At 40.2% G+C, this 15999-nt stretch overlaps 1 protein-coding gene across 1 annotated transcript in view; it reads left to right on the top strand.

Annotated features, from left to right (window-relative positions):
• The window catches only part of TM9SF2 (transmembrane 9 superfamily member 2), a 39196-nt gene extending 24610 nt beyond the window's left edge, over window positions 1–14586 (top strand). The window contains exons 11-17 of the mRNA XM_075590783.1: window positions 1851–1970; window positions 4212–4269; window positions 5485–5644; window positions 6736–6887; window positions 9166–9277; window positions 11034–11205; window positions 13905–14586. Of these exons, the coding sequence (XP_075446898.1) occupies window positions 1851–1970; window positions 4212–4269; window positions 5485–5644; window positions 6736–6887; window positions 9166–9277; window positions 11034–11205; window positions 13905–13972 (842 nt within the window). The 3' untranslated portion in view covers window positions 13973–14586. The remainder of the gene's footprint in view (window positions 1–1850; window positions 1971–4211; window positions 4270–5484; window positions 5645–6735; window positions 6888–9165; window positions 9278–11033; window positions 11206–13904) is intronic.
• Window positions 14587–15999: the final 1413 nt, after the last annotated feature.

Here is a 15999-nt window from a genome sequence, read left to right as displayed (position 1 = left end):
TTACCTTTCCAGGAGTGCAAGAAAGCAGAGATTGCTGTGGTATGAGTTTCAAGGGAGGTTTTGCGGAGAAAGTGTTGTCAGATTGTGTCTATCTAGATGGGCCCAGTTGCTTGTTCCCCTAAAAATGTACCCAGGAATCCTGGATGCATGTAAACACATGGTCTCTCGGTAATCTCTCCCCTTGAAAACGCTTTTGTGACTCACCACTAGGGGTTCCCTGCTTCAGCACAGACCAGAAAGATAAAAGGGGCATAGGGATGTGAGGTGTCCCTGAATGGTAAAGGGGTCCCTAGTATAAGGGGGAAATGCCCAGATCATCCTGAACCCAGTATAGGGGTTGAGGGGGTACTTCTGTTATATATAAGACTTGTGAGGTTTTGTTGAAGTCTGAAGTCAGGTTTTGCAGAGTGTTAGGCATATGCCTAGTGGGAAAAAAAGTACAAGTTTTCATTCTATCCCTCATCACCAAAAAGACAATTTAGCAGCATAAAAGTGTAAGGTATATTTTATTAACAGTGTGTTCAGTACATGTATGCTTTGTGCACAGTAGAATGAGGCACATGGATGAAAAGTGTTCCTGTAGCTGTGGGGATCCCCAGGTAACATAGGGGTACCCCAGTTAGTAGCAAGGTGTCCAAGAATCGGTATTGGTGGGTGGATTATGGAATTCCTTTGTAACGTATAGGAAAACCTGACCTGTTTAGGGTCCCCAAGGGTTATACTTTAGTAAGGTTCAGAGGGTGTCATGCTGTATTTATAGAGATCCATGCAGCCTTGGCCATTTGCATGGGAGACATGATGGCTACCCTGCCTTCTAACCTCAAAGGGAATCCAGTATATGGAGGTGTAAAGACCATTTGGTAGCAAGGAGGGGCAGAGGAAAATGCCCCAACAGCCATATGGGTTCTGTTAGACTTAGCGGAGCCGGCAAGGGGTTAGCTTGGGGGAAGTTGCTGCTTGAGGGAATACTTCCCATTGGCTGATTCATAGTTCCAGCCCACACGGTTTTTTTTTTTTTTCCCCATCAAGCTGGCTCAGCACGCCCCCTGCCTCTGACATCATCAGCCCGGTGAGCCCTGCTCTGATTGGCTACTGAGAAATTTCTCAGGCTTTTTGATTGGGCTGTATGTTTCTGTGAATGAAACTGAGAGGTTTTAAAAACCCTTACGCAGCTCAGATTTTCAGATTCTCCCAAGTTTATAATAATTTAATTTAAAATAATTTTGAGCTTTTTCAAATTGTTGATGATTAAAAAAAGAAAATGCATTAAACTAAATGAATACCCAATGTATCTCTATGCAGGAACTATTTTTTACACTTGGTTAAACAACGAATTCTGACTAAATTGGTGGTTGGGGGGAATAAAGGGCATGTTTTGCCAGAGTAACGTTATTATTATGGACTGATTATAGTATACTACTGGTAAGGAGGCCATATAACGTAACAATGGCCTGATGTTTCATTTTTTTATCCTTTTTATTTCAATCGGTGTGTCCTGCCTATTCTCTTTACATCGCTTTTACTGGCTTTCATATAAAGGTAAATGATCGCCAGCATCTCCATGTTGCGTGGCCACAGAGAATTGCCACATTACTAACCTGATTTTATACTCCTGTACAAGGTTCATATACATTTACTATTGAGCTTTATATGCTGCTTTACAACACTGCAAAGGAACTTTTTTTGGTTTGTTTTTGTGGCATCCAATTGTTTAATCAACTAACCACTTTTTTATTTATTTATTATTTTTTTTAAATCTGTTGCAGAAAATTTGTTTAAAACATTTATTTAAATGGATGTCACGCTTCTCTAATTGTTTAATAAACAACTGTATTTTCCTGTATTTTTAGTTTTTGCTTGCCTGGGATTTTTGTCTCCTGCCAACAGAGGAGCTCTAATGACATGTGCTGTTGTACTCTGGGTACTGCTTGGAACTCCGGCAGGTTATGTTGCTTCCAGATTCTACAAGTGTAAGTAACAAAAAATAACCAAACCTTTTTTTTTTTGTCTCGAATGATGTTTTTGATTAGGTTGGAGGTTTGCTTATTTGAACTGGGTTATGGTTGTATTTGCCATTTTACTCATAGGATTAAAAAAAAAAATTTTACCCCCCCCCCCCCCCATGTTTTTATTTCATGTGTTTATTTTTCTTTACATGCCAGCATAGTTCATTACCTTTTTGGCAGAAAAGTTGTCCTGTCCAGGGTAAAGCCTTTTCGGCTTGATCTGTCAAAAGTATACCTCGCTCTCGTCTGATACTTTGGAGTCTGTCATTAACTGTTGTATCAAATTTTTGTTTGTTGCTGGTTTCTAGTTCTGACAGGTTTTTTGTTAATTTTACATTTTTTGCTAGCCGTGCTCTTTTCCTGTGTGACGCTCTTTTCATTATCATACCCCTAATAAATGCCTTATGTGCGGTCCATAAAATACTTGGGGTTGTCTGTGTTTTTTTATTTATTTATTTTTGTTTTTTAAATTTATCTAAAATGTGTCCCTTTTTGTCAACTTAACATGTAATTTCTGTTCATTGTATCTATCCTTATAATGTAAGGGTATTGCAGGTAATTTATTTCCAACGCATCTTTCTACCTTGCAAACCTGATCAAACGTTTGATGAAATATGTCTCAATATAATTTTTATTCTTGGATCTCCTCAACTAAAGATTACTTTGAGAACCATTTTGGTTTTCACTTCCTGGTCCTGTAAAAGTTTTTTTTTTTAGATATTGTTTTTGGATGATTGAAGTTTCCTGGTGCCTGTTGCCGAAAGGGAAGATTAGATACATGTGTACATAAATGATCCCCGAGAGGATAACAAAAATGTCCCTAGTAATATGCACTTAGTCAAGGTAGAAATATTTAAGGATATATTGGCCTCTGGGTGTAAGGTCCTAGTATAACCAGATAAAGGGGTCATGGCACGAGGAGCCCAACCTCAGACTGATAACAAGCATAAAAGAAAATAAAACTTTATTTGACGTATAACAAAGTGAAATGCTATATACAGTGAATATTACAATTCCCCAGTGATGAGGTATCTGATCGGCGTGGGTGTGTGTGTGTGTCTCCCGTATAGATAGGTATAACTCTAGATGAGTATATATGTGTAGACAGTGTTTGGGGAATCTCCCACATGACTCAGGAGGTGAGTATGGATAATCCACCTGTATCCAATATTCCCTTAATTTAGATAGTATTGGTTGTCTTCATACATAATCCCGTTATGTGGCAAGAAGTGTGTGTGTGTGTTAGATATATCTCTCATGGGTATCAAGGAGAGTATATAAATCTAAACAAGATGCTAGTTGGTATTGAAACGTGATTCTGCTGCGAGCTCCTCACAGGCAGTCCGATAGATGACTTTGTAGCAACTTGTATCATAAATAGGTGAAACAAAAGTATCTCGCTATGGTAGCAATTACCACAAAGAGAATCCTCTGTGCTAATGCTTATAAGGCTTAACCAGTAGTCGGAACACACAGTAGTAATATGTACTGTAATAAAAGAAAGGGAAAGCAGCGCTATCCACTAAACTACAATAACTTGTGAATAACTTGTATAAGTTAAAAAGCAGTTGCACAATGGATATTATGTCCAATTGGGGTACTGTATACTTAAGTCCAGCAGCCAGTCCAAAGAGGGATTTCCACATCCCTCCAAACAGTAAGCAGGACTCCCCCCTTTTTTTCCTGCCATATGTTCTGTAATATGGTTATTGGGTATAAGTAGGCACAGGAGGAACGGACACAGTCTAGCTATGATGGATAGGGATCCAGCGATGGGGACACAGACCCATACACCAAACCCTATAAAATATGGTTCAATAGTAGGAGATATGAAGATAGAAAAAAAAATTGCCATACAGCCCGTTCAAACACGGAAGAGCTGGGAACGCCGCCTCATCTACTGACGCCACCGTCATGATGTCTCCTAAAACCCTGTATCTGGTTATACTAGGGCCTTGCACCCTGAGGCTATATGGCCAATATGTCCTTAAATATTTCTACCTTGGCTGAGTGCATATTACTAGGGACTTTTTTTGTGATCCCCCTCGGATCATTTATGTACACACAGATTTTTGTTTTAAACCTGTTTAACGTAAAAAGCCCAATTCTATAAATGGTTTGCAATAAATAATGAACAATTAATTTAGTTGTTGTACAGTGTGATTTGGTTATCTAACAATTTCTCTCTTTGTCTTCCTAATTCAGCGTTTGGCGGGGAGAAGTGGAAAACAAATGTCTTGTTGACATCGTTTCTCTGTCCTGGGTGCGGTAATTCAGTTTGACTTTAAGTAGCTATCGGTGATATAAAATATGCTTGTATATTTCAATTATCTTTGTGCTTATGGAAGTCTCTGTCCCCAACTTTGTAAATGGGGAACATGGCTAAGGCTAAGGTCCCGTTGCACGCGTCCGCACGGCTGGCTTGCTTGCCGGCGGCGCGTGCAACTCACTGTACCGCGATCTGCGGTCTACAGGAAACTTCAGTCGGAGCGGGGGGCGTGGCCAAACGGGTCGGGGGGTGCGGCCATGACGTGACGTTGATGTTACAAAGTCAGCAGCTGCCCTAATGTGCTGGCATCTAGGGCAGGAAGAACAGAGCTTTACCCTACAATGTATAGTCAATGCAATACATGCATAATACAATGCAAAGCATGCACTGTACACATCCTCTTTTGCAGCTGGAGCGGGAGGTGGGCGGGAGGGGGAGGATTGACAGGGAGGGGGGGCGTGGCTTGAGCGGAGGGACCCGCTACTCTTCCCCCCCTCCCTCCACGGACTGCAGGTAAGTACACACACGCAGGCACTCATACATACACACATACACACATATATACACACACACACACACACACACACACAGACAGACAGAGGCACGCACTCACGCACACACATACACACACAGACAGGCACGCATTCAGGCACACACATATACAGACAGGCACTCACCTGCTTTCCCTCCACACTCCTCCCCGCTCCCCGAAGCCTTTCCTCCTCCCGCAGCCTCCCCTCCCCATTGGCTCACAGCCACACCACGTGACGCGTCAACGCTAGGAAACACCATTCTGTTGTGTCTCCTAGCGGCTGACGCGCCACAGCGTGTAATCAGCTGTGCAGCCAGTGGGGACCGGGACCGGCCTGCGAGGATTCCCCTGCTGGTGGGGAACTCGCGACATGGCCGCCCGCGCCAACGAGCGCAGCGGGACCGAGGCCTAAGCCTTTGAATGAGCCAAGTGAACAATCTACACACGTGGTGAGCTGCACTTAAAACCATTTATAAAAAGTGCACGCTCCTGCAGGAAGTCTGATTTTAGCTTATCTAATCTGTAGAGAAGTGTGAACTCTGCATATCTTGCTGTTTTTAATGTCTGTTTCCTAGCTAAGTAGCAGTGAAAATGTCCTAAAAATTGAGCTAAGAAAAATATTACATTGTTCCTAGGAAATATGTGGGCTTTAAGAAAAATATACTCTTATGTTGCAGGATCGTGTTTGCTGATTTCTTTTTAATGAATTTAATTCTTTGGGGAGAAGGATCCTCTGCAGCAATTCCGTTTGGTACCCTTGTAGCTATATTGGCATTGTGGTTTTGCATTTCTGTCCCACTGACGTTCATTGGTGCTTACTTTGGTTTTAAAAAGAATGTAAGTACTTAAGTTTTGCGTTGTTTACAATTCCTGCTCATTGGGGTTTTTGCGACCACACAATGGAGTAACCATTCTCAAGTTCACAATAAATACATTTATAGCCCAATAGTTCTGCAGCGCCTGTATTCATGATGATCGATTTTTATCAATATTATGATAAATTAAACCTATTTCTCCCCTACGCGCACCACCCATATGAAACAGTCTTTACATTCAGCTCTGCACACTAAATAAGCCCTAATTATTTTACACACTCAAATACACCTAACACATATATACACCTTAAAAGCAAAAAAATATGTAATGGTGAGATGGTATATTTCTGTTTTGTAAACCATCATATCACAGCTTTGCTTGAGAATTATGTGATGGGTAATATTGGCAGATCTCTGAATTGTACAAAGTGTTAAATAAGGTCAAGTACGTTCATTTGTGATTTGACATGTGATTTAACGGTAAACTTTATTGTGGGTGAGGAACTCCGCCATTATTTTTTTTTACCAAAACAATATTTGAGAATTCCTTTTTATATGCTCAATTCACACCATGCAGTAATCTTGCACTAACTCATGCAAAAATGAAAGGGGTAATTTTTTTATTTTAAATCATTGTTATGATGTAGATATCGTGCACTTTTGCTTTTATAATTGCTTTGAACACTTCCCCCCCCCCCCCTTTTTCTTGGTAATTAAAGTAAAAACACCAGGCAGATGTCAGAGCACATTTTAGACAAATCTAAAAGTATGCTAGATTCAAACCACACTGTTGTTGAGGGGGTGCTGTAACATCTAGTAACACAATGATTTTGGTTGTTTAATTTTTTTTTAAAAAAAGCTTCTAAGCAGCCTGCAATTGCAAGGTCTGGCTTCCTACCTCACAGCTTAAGTACAGACTTTAATGGGTGCCTTTTTTTTTTTTTTTTTTTTAAATCCTTTATGTAGGAATTTCTATTTGAGGTCTAAAGTAGTTATTTACCACCATTAGTGTCAGCATGAAAGCCACGAAAAAGCTTGCAAATAGGATGGCAGTGCAAAGTGAGATTTAAATGGCACTGTAATAATGCATTTGCTTTCTTTGCTTCCCTTTAGGCCATTGAACACCCAGTCCGCACCAATCAGATCCCTCGTCAGATTCCTGAACAATCATTCTACACAAAGCCATTACCTGGCATCATCATGGGAGGAATTTTGCCCTTCGGGTGCATCTTCATACAACTTTTCTTCATTCTGAATAGTATTTGGTAAGCCTATTCCTTTGTATTTTTTCCCCTCCCTTGACTGTCACCACAGGATTTATCTACTCTCGTGTGCTACTTTTCTTGCAGAGAGTACTGCAATGCGTCACTGAGCAGAGCAAATAGATTGCAGGCCCTCTGGTAATAAATGGGTTAAGAGAAGACAGTCTTCTCCATAGAGATGAAGTGTAATACATTATTCCGGAACCATAAATGAAGCATTGCAAGGTCATTTAATGTTCTTTCACCTGCAGGGAAATTGGTTTATGCTGCAATTTTCCTTTCAGCTACATGGCTGTTACAGGAGCTATACTTTCTATAATCCTTGTAAAAGCCTGTAGATTCTTCTTCTTTATATCACCCATGGGTTTAACGATCAAGATACAACACTTCTATAAACACCATATTCTCCCCATTAGGAAAATGAATGTGATATGCTCAAATGACAATCCTTTAGGCTGCATCACTCACCAGCTCCTAACTTCCTCCCGAGCCGGCCCCAGTCCCTCACTGCAAGGCTCACTATGCGCTGTGACGCGTCAGCCAGCAGGGGATGCAGGAAGATTGTGATCCCGAGCGGTGACGCGTCACGCTGGTGAGCCTATTAGCACCGGGGGCTGTACCTTCCTGGAGCTGTCAGCCAGCCCCGGTGTATCTCTCACTCACACACACCACACACACCACTGATCTCTCTGCCCCCTTGTATCAACCCCCACCCCCCTCTCCTGCAGACCCACAACCTCCTCCCCCTCTCCCCGGGCACAATGGCCGCGCTCCCCTGACCTGTTTTGGCCACGCCCCCCAGGCACCTTAAAAAAATGCTCCCTACGGACCGCAGATAGCGGTGAAGTGCCTCACCACGCGCCGCCTTTATGCAGTGCAGGCGCACTGTCTGATGCAGCGGGGCCTCGGCCTTAGTGTAATGGACAGTCCACGTTTTTTTGTATTATTATTATACACGGTCAATGTTGTTGGTTTGTCAAAATATCTGAGTTAAAAGTAGGCTGCACTGTTTTGCATTTTACTTAATTACACTGGTCAGAAAAAACTGGACCCCTTTTATTTTTTGTCATATCACTACATTTTTATTAAAAAATTGCATGATGACCTCATCAAGTGCAGAGTTATAAAATGGTATTTAGCGAAGAAAAGCACCTTTATAAAGTGCTTGAGACAGAGCACTTTACCTAAAAAGCTTAGTGCTTCAGATTAATTACAATAAAACCTTTACCAGCCACAGAGGAAAAAAGATTTCTCGTTTTAATGAACACAAACCTACTGTGTCTGGTACTTGTTAACTAAATTGATGTCACTGTTATTTTAACATCAGTTGATTGTCGACATTGTGATTCTTCAACAGCGTTATCTACATAACAGACCTAAAATTGTGCACATTTTCATGGAGATTGAGAGAGAAATTTAAAGATATGATAAAAATAATAATTTTTCCGCAACAGTGTTTCAAAATTCCTGTAGTGCATAGAACTATGCAAAGGGAAATCTTCAAAATAAAAATAAAGTTGCATGTCAGATTGCTCATAGATTAACTAGGCAGTGTCATACAACGCAGACTTCAGTAATGGTAAGGTTTTGCTTATCCTCAACCCGAATACTAAAAAGTGGCTTGTTTTTAGTAGTTAAAGTAGAGGATGTACTTAGGTGAGGTGTGTTTATTTAAAGACCGTGAAAGGTGCATTTACCAGCTAAATCCAAAATTTAAACCACTCTTCAGTGTGATTTATTATTCAGTTGTCCTTACGGACTCCAACATTTGCCTTTCACACTGCTCTTGATGCTTTTCCAACCTACTTTGTTTCTGGCAAGGAAGAAGCTGCTCTTCTAATAAGTCGGCTATTATGATTTCCAATCAACTTCGTGGTCTGAAATGTATTGGGTTTTGCCGGATTCCGGGATCCTTTCTCCCATTAATTCGATGAGCAATCCCTTCATTGACTGACGTTTATAATGACACCTACTTGTGGGATCACAGATGGGTGGAGAGAGACAGGCCTGCAACGCCGTTACTTATTGTGGCAACATAAGTTATATTGTATTATAATTATTTGGCAAGCAAAACTATAAACAATATTTAACGAACCAGAACTGTACTACTGATGATGTTGTTACAGATTCTGTTTAAAATGCACAGCTCTCATTGAAACATTTCTTAATTTTATTATGTTTTGAATACAAACACACTTTAAAAAAAATGTTTAATAAGAATATCTAGAAGGAAGATGAGCCATTTTCTGTATCATTTATTCTTAATTTTTTATTTTTTTAGGTCACATCAAATGTATTACATGTTTGGATTCCTGTTTCTGGTATTTATCATTTTGGTCATTACGTGCTCTGAGGCTACTATACTGCTGTGCTACTTTCATCTGTGTGCGGAGGTAAGAGCAGAAAGATACATTGTACATTTCTTAAATGTGTGAGCTGGTCATACAGAACCTGTTAGGGGGGAAAAGAAAGTTTGTGATCAAGTGAGAACATAGGTTTGGTAGCCTTTCTCGGAAATTGCTTGTATGCTTATTTAATACAACAATGTACTGTATGCAGCTTTTTTAATTTAAATGTACTTGATTTGGAACAAAGGGTCCCTAACGCAGCTGAAATGTGGCACTCCAAGCACGGGTAATTCCCTGGTTCATGAGATTTGACACTTTTTAAATTCCCTTAGGCTGTGGCCATGGTCGGGGAAGCGTGCGCGCGGCGCGATCACATTGCCTTAAGGCAATGATTGCAGCCGTAGACCGTGTATGTGACAGCGCGAGGGGGTGTGCAGTGCGCGAGGAATCTGTTTAATTTGATTCCACAGTGTGACGGGCAGGCCTCATGTGAGCGGTTTGCCCAATAACGGCGATCCAGCCCCGTCACGGCCACGCCCCCCCCACATGCCTCCCTGTCGCGTCTACTTTGGCCACAGATCGCTGGAGCTAAAAAGCGGGTGACGTCACGTGCCCAGATGCGAGCGCGCAGTCACCATGGACCCAACCTTGCAGGAATTATCCTGGAGAAACAACATGGCCACAGGGGTCAACGATTGGATGACCTTGCAGCCATCTCTGCTTTTCTCTGCATGTACTAGCAATAGAAAAAATTAAAAATAAAATTGTATCTGGGAGTTCCCTGGGTTTTGAGTGCCACGGTTCAGCAACCGTAAACAGCCTGGTTCATAGAAGGTAAACAAACAAGAAAAACTACTGGAATTTGAGGGATTGCTGCTTTAAACTACAGTTTACAGCCACAGCACACAGCGCAGTTAGGCTTTACACTGGGTCAATCCTGGGCACCAATTACTTAAAAGTTCAATCTTATTTTGCAGCATGTTATGCCACGTTCTGTAAATCAGAATTCCTTTTCTGAGAACTGCAGTGACATCATTTAAAAGCTGTCCCTCACAGATCCAAAGAGTACTAATGGAGGGATTTGATTTCCTTTAGCTACTCCCTTTTGTGTTGCGCGACTGTCGGAACCAAGTTTTGCATGTGCAATCTCTTACTGAACACAAACGGTTCCTCATTCAGAGGTCGTAAAGAAAATGAAAATAAAGTACAAAGCCAAAGTAACAAAAGTAGCCAAAACATTGCTTTAAGCACAGTTGTACTTTTTTTTTTGTTTGTTTTTTTTAAATATATATACAAAATGTTAATTATTGGATGACTACTGGGGATTGCACCATTTTAAAAGCATTTTCAACAAGATTTAATGAGGGGCATTGTTCCCCCAGATAACAACACAACTTATCCCGATACATCTGGAAAAGCCTCCGTATTCAGGGTCTATGTTGGCACAGAATATCAAAATGTATATGAACATATAATACATACGTAGAATAATGAAGCCCCCCGTATCTGTGTACGAATTACTTAAGGGTCCTAAATTAAACTCCAGCAGTGGGATACATGTTCAACCCAAGTCCAGGTGTTTTTTTTGTAGAAGGCATATATCTATGCAGTTTAACACACGGCCAACGCTGGCCTATCAGGGGCTAAAAACAGCTAATATATATTGAAGTTCTTGGCAGCATTGAAGGGATTAATTCCGGGTCAACAAAAATGAAAATATAAATACCTATAATTTCCAATCAAAGCTAGATATGCGTTATGAATGTCTTTACCGAGGTTTTGCATTTTTTCCCCCCTGCAGGACTATCACTGGCAATGGCGCTCATTCCTAACAAGTGGTTTTACTGCAGTTTACTTTCTTGTGTATGGAGTACATTATTTTTTCTCCAAACTGCAAATTACAGGGACGGCGAGTACCATTTTGTATTTTGGGTACACTATGATAATGGTTCTTATCTTCTTCCTCTTCACAGGTAAACAATAATATTTCCTATTTACAATTTTGAGATCTTTTAGACCATGAGCAGAACAGCATCATGTGCTGGACCATCTTGCGGGTCGTAGTTGACATATTAATACGGCACTATTTTTATTTATTTGTTATCATTAGAATCTAAAAACAGAGCTGCATATGTACAGTGGCGGCCAAGTCCGTTAGAAACGGAAAACATCCCCAAATTTTTTCGTGACAGTACATACCAAGTAAATGAATACAATCTAAGTGTGTTGTTTTTACAGCTAATTTTATACTAATGGTGTCATTCGTTTTAAATCTGATATTGTCAATTGACCTGATGCATAGAAATTCACTTTGTCAGTGAGCTAACTCTTCCCATAGTTGATTATAAATTAACCCTTTTGCTGCCAGATTAATTTGCAACACTTAAGGTGCATTTCCACGTTTTTTGTTTTTTTTTCCATTTGATATAATACGTGGAAAGCAGGTGGTATGCGAAGCTGAACCTTGTTTAATTTCTTCTCCAGGGACCCCCTGCTTCCCGAAATACATACCTTTTTTTTATTTTTATAGGTCATGCTGGGTTGAATATTCCACGGGCCAATAGGAAGCCGCTACGTCATCCGCGGCTTCCTACTGGCCCGGGTGACGTGGGATCTATAACCAAGCAGGAGATACTGGCATGACCTACGGTGATAAGGATCTCAGGATGTAGGGGGTTTCCGGAGCTGAAATGAGCGTGGTTAAACTCTGGAGACACCCTGCTTCCCACCTAGGGGAATGCTCCTTTAAGGAAAAAGCTAAATTATAAAACCCTGTTTATTCTATTAGATTTCCTTTTAAATAAAATTATTATACTTGTCATATTACTCTTGATAATCAGCTATTACTTTCTAAAGGGTTCCCTACAATTTTTTGGTCATTAAATTTTTTTACCAAATACAGAAGAATTTACTATCCATCTGATCTCTCACACTATTAAAGGGTTGGGGTTCCCTACAATGCATCTGATCTCAGATTCGCTATTTGAGAGGGTTGGGGTTCCTTACAATGCTATTATAGAGGGTTGAGGTGCCCGAGAATTTCACAATAAAATTATAGTATTCCTTAACCAAAAAAAGGTTGCAACCCATTGCATTAAGAACTAGAATCTTGTAAAGGAACAAAGGTAGTTGCCATGTACTAATATGTAGATATCTGCAGTACGACATCCTTTCTTAGCAAATTATAAATCTGGTTCCATAGTGTTAATACCACACACTGTTTGAGCTCCAACCATTAGGACAAGCCTATTTAAGACAAAATTATCTTTGTTAAATTGCTAGAAGTTGCAGTGGAGTATTTGTTCTTGTTTGACTTCACCATAGCTATGCCATAATTTGGTAGTACGTTTAGTCAAATGTCTGTCTTGTACCACTTGACAAATGGTTTTTATAAGAAGTTCAGTTTTAGTACCCTATATTAGACACATTTCTTCGGTTTAATAATGTTCCATAATTCACTTATTGACCCCGAGATACCTAATGGAATTGTAATATTACTTGGACATTAGAACTTGGCTTTACAAACGTACGCATGAAAATCAGAGTGGTCTTATTGGGAGTGTTAAACACTTGCCTGAAGTAAAGGGAATTAGAGACCATTCATATTGCATTGTCTATCAATGTTAAGGTACACAGATATGACGTTCACTTTGAAACTTTACCATGTTCATTGCCTTTAAAAAAAACAAAAAACCTGTTATTGGATTACTTTGCAGGTTTGAAGACGTCAAAGGTCCAAATGTTTGTGTGCAACCTGTGAGTCACGACAACCTTAGGGGTTGTTGGCAAATTTGTGGAGGTCGCAGTCAGCGGCGGATTTAAAAAACCACCGCCCTTAAGCACTTGCCTGTGTCTGCTGCCCTGCTTCCCTTTCCGAATCTAGTGTCAAATGACGCCACGGACGTCATCAATTATGTCGTGATGTCTTGGTTGCCACGAGACTCCGTGGGATGCCATTTGACGCTCTATTTTGAAGAAGCCGGAGGCGGCAGAACGAATGCTGCTGGCACAGGTAGGCAAGTCCCTTCCCATTAGGTCCGATAGGCCGACAGCACGGCAAATTAGGGCAGATATTTTTGCCGCCCCAAAATGTTGCTGCCTTAGGCCCGGGCCTAATGGGAAATCTGACACTGGTCGCCTTGTCTGTCTCCCATCGGCCTCTGTGACTCCCTTCTTCCCTGACTTCCTCCCTCTGTCACCCCAGATGACGTCGCAAATACCCATATATGGGCATATTCATATTTGAGCATCTACAACGCCATTCAGGTGGGGAGGCACAGCGTCTGCTGCTGTAATGGAAATTTAACCCTGCAGTTAATACTGTTTTCGGGGTCATGGAGTGGGGTGTCGTGGCTATAAACACATTTTTTTTAAAAAAAGGTTGCGCACCACTGGCCTAAACCACTTTTTTGAAGGTTCTGATATAATTTACATATACTGCAAGTTACACCAACTTTATTATATAGCAATTATCTGCTGATCCTCCTTCACTGATATCTGAGGCTGGTGTTACTTTGCATAAGTTAATTGTGAAAGCGGCTTCTGTGTATTATGTAATGAGGTGAGCCTTACACAATTTGTTCATTGATGTATTGTTGAATGGTTAATTTTAAAATTTACCATTGTTTTGCTACTGTACAGTACTAAACTTTTTTTTTTTTAATCTTTACAGGAACAATTGGATTCTTTGCATGCTTTTGGTTTGTAACCAAGATTTATAGCGTTGTTAAAGTTGATTGAAGAATGCCGTATGTGAAGAACTCGAGGAACTTTATTACTGGGATTACAAGATCTTTGAAGCGTTATGTACTTTAAAGTATTGTCATCAATTTGTTTGAAGACAGGAATACAAAATACACCCTCCATGATGCATTGGTTTTAAACTAATTTTTTTTTCTATTTTGTTTGATTAAAAGATCATTTGCATTGAAATGTTCTTATTAAAGAGAAGTTAAATATTGTATGCATTTGTAAATATAATAACTACACTGTAATGGAGATTTACACTTCTAATGGCAGATGAGGTGGATGTATTACCCAATTATACAATACTATTAATAAAATACTGCTGTAAATAACCGTATTGTTTTAGACTCTAGGTGGGATGAATGTTTTGTTTTTATTTTATTTTGTGTGGGGAAGAAAACAAGTTTTATCATGACAGGTTTGAAACTTGTTTTCTAAAATGTATTCCCTTTCATTCTGGTTGAATTTTATTTTTTATACTTGGTGATCTGTCCTTACCATCAGTTTCTTTGTTGTCTATTAAGTTTAGTGATTGAAGCCTTTTAAAATTGTGCCTGAGTCTTTGGATTTTTAAATTTATAATCTTAATAAATATTGTAAAAATGTTATCAATGTGTTTTTCGCTATGAAGTTTGTATTCTCTGTTTACAAGGTAATGAAGTTTCAGGAGTACTGTTTTTGTTAGAACATAATTGTACTTTTTTTGGCAATCCGGATTGAATTTCTTTAGCAGAAATGCTGAATGAAAAGAAGTCCACATTTTGGCAGTCGGTGAAGTCGGAAGAAATAGAGACAGGAGATAAGAGTGGAAAGAGAAAAGGAAAGTGCAACGAGAGGAAAATAATTTAAGTACATTGGGGTAAAAAAGTGAAGGTGAGAGGAGGTAATGAAGGGTAAGAGGAGATTGGAGGAGATGTGAAGCGAGAAAGTGGTATGTTTTAATGGGAGACATGGGCCTAAATTCCAGAGGGAGATGAAGTGAGATGTTGGTAAGGTAGAGCAGGGGTGCGCAAACTTCCCCCATACGCCGGGTTACCATGACTATGTGTCGCTGTAAGGTAAGTGTTAGAGGCCTCACGCGGTGCCCAAGCATTTAATGCTTACATTTAAATGCCTTGGGGTAGAGCGCGGGACCTCTAAAACTGCTGTGTAACCCCCCTCCCCCCCCACCCTGTTTGCGCACCTCTGATGTAGAGGATGGAGACATTTAGAAGAGGGTAAAAGATGGAAGAAAGGGGGAGAGAAGTTGCTAAATAGGAAGGCCCACTGTAGAAATTGGAAATGCTGCAGCGGTAGAAAGAAAGGAGGCCCACAGGGACCCGATACAGGTAGGTCTTGGCAGCATTATATCCTCCCATGACAGCCTATATCATTTAGAGGGAAGGAGACTAATAGTGGATCAAAGTGAATATCGGGCATATATTTAATAGGGGGAATCTAGATAAGGCATGAATTAAGTAACCCCTTCAAAAAAAAATATTAAACCTTCACTTAAAGCAGCAATTTGCATCTTATTTGATTTATTTTTTAACATTACCTAGCATCAGGGTCCACTGGAGCGGAACTGCAGTGCTCTGCTCCAGAAACCCCTAGTTCATGAGGTACCCACATTTGTAAATTGTAGGCATGCGTGCAAGCTTGAACAACACAATATAGCCAGCAAGAAAACTTCAGATCTCTCGTGAACTGGGTGATCCCTGAAGCTTGCAGTACTCTGGTACAGGTGATGTAAGATAAAATAAACTCTGACATGGATTGCTTCTTTAATCTTTTAGTTCTACATTTGTTAACACCTGTATCTACAAGCAAAAGTGTCATCCATACCTTTTTGGCTTTTCAATCTTGTACACAATTATGATTCCATCAGGCAAAAAGGTATTGGCTGTGAGGAATACTGAGGTCCTCATTCACGTAGCTCAGGGCAAATAATGTCATGCTTAAAACTGGCATGGAAGTTATTTTCTGAGTTCATGCTCTATTCATAAAGCTAATTGTATGCAAAGACCACCAAACATCATTAG

The sequence above is a fragment of the Ascaphus truei genome, chromosome 3 (assembly GCF_040206685.1).
Source record: "Ascaphus truei isolate aAscTru1 chromosome 3, aAscTru1.hap1, whole genome shotgun sequence".
Classification (NCBI taxonomy): Eukaryota; Metazoa; Chordata; class Amphibia; order Anura; family Ascaphidae; genus Ascaphus; species Ascaphus truei.
Note: the sequence above shows the minus strand (reverse complement) of the source record. Positions and strands in the feature narration are given on the sequence as shown.